This window comes from Eimeria acervulina, genomic scaffold, assembly GCF_000499425.1.
Source record: "Eimeria acervulina Houghton genomic scaffold, Eah_scaff12, whole genome shotgun sequence".
NCBI classification, from domain to species: Eukaryota; Apicomplexa; class Conoidasida; order Eucoccidiorida; family Eimeriidae; genus Eimeria; species Eimeria acervulina.
In genome coordinates, this window is record NW_013550337.1 from 10,313 (window position 1) to 15,436 (window position 5,124).

A 5,124-nucleotide genomic window follows, 5' to 3' on the forward strand; every position below is an offset into this window, starting at 1 on the left:
CCTTACACCCGCAGCTGCAGCATACACTGCTGCTTAATTCTGGCCGATTGAAGCAGCAATAAAAGCAGCAGCAGCAACAGCAACTACAGCAGCAACAGCAGCAGCAATAGCAGCAGAAACAGCAGCAGAAGCAGCAGCAATAACACACGCACACACACACACACACCTCAATAAGCTTCCTAAAGCAATAGACACAGCGTCTCTAAGGAGATATATGCTTTTCTTAATATATTTAACTTTTTATAATTAATAAAAACTAAAAAAATAAACAAATATACTTTAAAAGTTTAAGACAGAGAGAGACGCGCTGCAGCAGCACCGCTGCGCTGTACCCGTACACTCTAAACTCCGTCTTAAGTCTTTTCATATAAATAGTTTTATAAGATTGAATAAGAATAAATAAAATAAAATAATTATATATTTTACCTCTTTATATGCTCTCTATTCATATATCAATCACCCCTAAACCATCGGTCTCAAGCGAGACAGCGTATTGTCTTTGTTTATTCAGAGAGGTCTAAAAATATATATATTTAAACACTTTATTATTTTTATACTTCTTCTCTCTCTCTTTCTTTAATTTTTATCGGCTGCTCTTTCATCTCTTTGCTGCAGACAAGAGACAAATAAATGTATTATTATATTAAGAAGGGGCTGCTGTCTCCGGCGCATGCATACATACACACTGAGAAGAAGAAGCTATTTATTTATTTATTTATTTTAATTAATTAATTAATTTATTTATTTATTTGTTAAACCATTCTTTGTTTGTGCTGCTATTAAAAAGAGAGAGGAGGAGACTGCACATTAAGCAGCTTGCTTCTTCTTAAAGTTATCTGTCTCTACTCTCTCCTATTGTTGCTGCTGCTGCTGCTGCTGCTGTTGCTGCTGCAGCTGCTGCTGCAGCTGCTAGTCTCTGTCTACAGGGTCAAGGCACCTCTGTCTCTAAAGCTCTTCGCCTACTGCACGGTGTGCTGTGCTTCTTGCATGCGAGGAGAGATGAACAGCAGCAGCAGCAGCAATGACAGCAGCAGCAGCAGCAGCAGCAGCAGAAGCAGCAACATTCAAAATGCTTCCAGGGGGCTGGATCGCCGAGGCATAGTTCCTACTACCTGTTGGGTAGGGGGATACAGCGGCGGTGCAGCAGCAGGGTCATTTCCTGCTGCTGCTGCTGCTGCTGCAGCTCCTGCTGCTGCTGCTGCTCCTGCTGCTGCTGTTTCTGGTGTCCCTGTGGGGTACTGGTCTTACCCTTCTAACTTCACTGGAGTCCCTAGTTGGGGTTCTGCTGCTGCTGCTGCTGCTGCTGCTGCTGCAGGCGCAGCACCATCACCATCACCAGGAGCAGCAGCAGCAGGAGCAGCAGCAGCACCAGCAGCAGCAGGAGCAGCAGGAGGAGGGGGTTTAGATGCTGTACGTGTTGCATATGAGAGTGAAGTAGCTCTCGTTCACTTTGTTGTTTATCTTGTTTGCTGCATCGGGTGTCTGTCTCTTTATCTAAATTACTTTGTCCTTGAAGCTCATATCTTTGCTCTCTTCTGGGCCTTAATATTTTCTATCCCTCTTAGAGCTGTTGTTGCTGCTATAGCGGGGCCCCCAGTACAGCGCTCTCCTGCTGCTGCTGCTGCTGCTGCTGCTGCTGCTGCTTCCGGGGCACCTACTCCACGGATATCCGATGCAGCAGCAACTGCTGCTGCAGCAACTGCTGCTGCTACTGCTGCCCTCCCTCGTATGGTGAATCAAACACACAAGGAACAGCAGCAGCAGCAGCAGCAGCAACAGCAGCAGCAGCAGCAGCAAACTCCACAGCAGGAGTGCAACAATGAGGGGGAGGCTGCCTTTCCTACTGCTGCAGCAGGAAATCACCAGAAGGAGACGGAGGGGACAGCAGCAGCAGCAGCAGCACCAGCAGCACCATCAGCAACAAAAGCAGCAAAGAAAAGAGCCATTCGCCTCAAGTGGTCGCGGGATGCTGCAGCAAAGCAGCAGCAGCAGCAAAAGATGTTGCTGCTAAAGCAGCAGCAAGGGCTGAGCCCGCGTACAAATGACAGCAGCAGCAGCAACAGCAGCAGCAGCAGCAGCAGCAGCAGCCCTGCAGGAGACACAAACTCTGCTGCAAACACCACAGAAGGACAGCAATCAGCAGCGCCAGCAGCAGCAACAGCTCCTGCTGCTGCAGCAGCAGCAGATTCGTCAGCACTGCACCGTTGGGCATCAGCGGGGGAGACAGCGATTGCTGCAGTGTCTGTACACCGCAACAAGAAGAGGAGACAGCAGCACGAAGAGAGTCTTCTATCAGTCTCTTCTAAAGATAAATACCCTGCATCCAGCAGCAGCAGCAGCAGCAGCAGCAGCAGCAGAAGGAGGGGATCTTGGGTGTTAGACTGTCTGCAGCAGCAGGTAGAGTGTGTATTAGGATTTCTATTACAATCCTTATCTATGCGCTTGTGTGTCTCTGCTGTCTCTACTTTGCTGCTGCCGCTCTCGCAGCTGCTGCTGCCCAGCAAGGGGCCCCCTAGCGAGCCGTGGTTTGCTTTGCTGCACCGCTGCTGCTTGCTGCTGCTGCTGCAGCGGGTGTGTCTCTCCAGCTACACGCTGCAGGAACTGCTGCAGCTTGTTGCAGCTGTCCTGCTGCTGCTGCTGCTGCTAGAGCTCTTGCTGCTGCTGCCGCTCAGAGGTAGGAGACTCCTCAGAGGGAGACAGACCTGGTAAGAGACACAAGAAAGATAAAGGAGGAGACAGAAGATAGGTAGAGAGACAAATATAATATATATATATATATTATATGTATATCATATATATCTATTATATATAATATATATATACATATGTATATATATATGTATATCATATATATATATATGTATATATATAGAGGGAAAGAGAGAGGTAAAGAGGTAGAGAGACAGATGGAGAGAGATGAGACAGAAAAGAGAGACGAAGAGACAAAGGAGACAGTAAATAGTTATTAAGAGACAAAGGGGACAGTAAATAGTTATTAAGAGACGGAGGAGACAGTAAATAGTTATTAAGAGACGGAGGAGACAGCAGACATTGGCTTGAATATGTATATTTATTTATTTATTTATTTGTTTTATTTATTTATTTGTTTATTTGTTTGTTTATTTATTTATTTATTTGTTTATTTATTTGTTGAGGTGTATGCGCAGGTACTGGGGAGAAGTGTCTCCTTTTGGGGTGTCTCTGTCTCTTCCTTGTTTACGAGCTGCGGTGTATGTGCGGCCTTTAGTTTCTGTCTTTGTTATTGTAGGCTTCTTCTTACTAGGGCTTCTTGTCTCAGCTTTCTTTTGCTTTAATATATATAACGAGTTAACAACGCTGTGGGAGGCTGCTCATAGCCTCTTAGACAAACATATCTTAAAAACTACTTCATTTAGACAAGCTTATGCTCGTCTGTCTTCTCTCCTTATTCATCAGCAAGACGGCCTTGCTGCTGCTGCTGCTGCTGCAGCTGCTGCTGCTGCTGACTCGGCTGCCCCCAGTCTTGCTGCTCCAGCAGACACACAAACCCCAACCACACTCGCGGGATTCGTTGCTGCTGCAGCATCCGCAGTACGCAGCAGCAGCAGCAACAGCAGCAGCAACAGCAGCAGCAACAGTTTAACAGCAGTAGGGCCCGGGGCTAATACTGCTGCGCTGCTGCTGGGGGGCAGCATCGGATGGTATTCAGACTTGTGGAGAGTTATACAAGAGTTAGCTTCAGCTTCCTCTGCAGCAAATGCTGCAGCAGTAGACGCAGCAGCAGTAGAAGCAGCAGCAGCAGCAGCAGCAGCAGCAGATTCGCGCACCTCCCGCCTCTCCCATTCGTGGCTACCGCCGCATGCAGACACCCGAGAACTTCAATTAGGAGACAGTAATAATGATAAAATGCTTGAAGGAGACACAACACAAGAGATACGCAAGCAGCAGCAGCAGCAGCAGCAGCAGCAGCAACTGGAGAGTACCGGTCTCTCGCGGCCTCCAGGGGAGGTTGTAAACGATCTCGATGTCTGTCTCCTCTTGCATCCACCTCGGCAGCAGCAGCAGCAGCAGCACGCAGCAGCAGCAGCAGCAACAACAACAGAAGAAGCAGCATTGGGGGCCTCTATAAGGGCCCCTCTTCTGGGGGCCCCCGAAAGCTGTGCTGTTGAGAAGAGGTGGATAGACACCTCAGCTGCATCAGCGAGCAGTCTCCTTTCAAAACCCTTTCTATCTCTTCTTCATGATACTGCTTCAGAATCTTGTGCTGACCCTTGGAGGCCCCTATGGTTTGTACGGGGCCCCTATGGGGGCCCCTCTGAAGGCCCTTATGGGGGCCCCTCTGGGGGCCCCTCTGAAGGCCTTTCTGGGGGCCCCTCTGGGGGCCCCTATGGGGGCCCCTATGGAGATGGTGGACGTGTGTTGCAAGGGCCTTCATTAGGGTTTTTGTGGGGGGCAGCTGAGAGCCGCATGAAGAAAGAGAAGAGACAGCAGAGACATTTAGGGTTTTTAGGTTTATTGCTGCCTTTGAGCTGGGAGAGACGGTGGCCCCATACAGCAGAGTTTCTGTCTCTTCTTAAGAAAGGAAATCTAATTGCAGCAGCAAGAAAAGCAGCAGAGACTTCACAAGAAATATGTGTACTTACTAAAGAAGCCTGGTGGACATACTTATCGCAACATACGCATACACTCCTATCTTGGGCTCTTAATAGCGGGTAAGACTAACCCTAAACCCTAAACCCTAAACCCTAACGAAAGTGGGAGACGCTTTTGCGCATCTTCAGCGCCTTTGGAGAGCAGGTGGAATATTTGGGCGAGGGGGTGGGGGTTTTAACGCCTCAGGGATTTGAGGGTTTAGGGTTTAGGGTTTAGGGTTTAGAGATCGGGTGTTCAGGTTTGGAGCCTGGAGGGTCTTCTGTTTTGTAGTTGCCTTTCTCCTTCGCTTTTTCCTTTCGGCCTTCGACCTCCTCTTCCAGGTATTTAGGGTTTACGGTTTAGGGTTTAGGGTTTAGGGTTTAGGGTTTACGGTTTACGGTTTAGGGTTTAGGGTTTAGGGTTTAGGGTTTAGGGTTTAGGGTTTAGGGTTTGGGGTTTCGCCTTCTCCACCTGCCGCAAGGACATGGAAGCCGTTAGCAGCAGCAGCTGCTG

The 5,124-nt window shown here is 48.4% G+C and overlaps 1 protein-coding gene across 1 annotated transcript in view; it reads left to right on the plus strand.

Moving 5' to 3' along the window:
• Window positions 1-999: 999 nt before the first annotated feature.
• Window positions 1,000-5,124, plus strand: part of EAH_00003320 (hypothetical protein, conserved) — a gene marked incomplete at both ends in the record, with an annotated part of 7,514 nt that continues 3,389 nt past the window's right edge. The window contains 4 exons of the mRNA XM_013397470.1: window positions 1,000-2,402; window positions 3,168-3,264; window positions 3,436-4,393; window positions 5,059-5,104. Of these exons, the coding sequence (XP_013252924.1) occupies window positions 1,000-2,402; window positions 3,168-3,264; window positions 3,436-4,393; window positions 5,059-5,104 (2,504 nt within the window). The remainder of the gene's footprint in view (window positions 2,403-3,167; window positions 3,265-3,435; window positions 4,394-5,058; window positions 5,105-5,124) is intronic.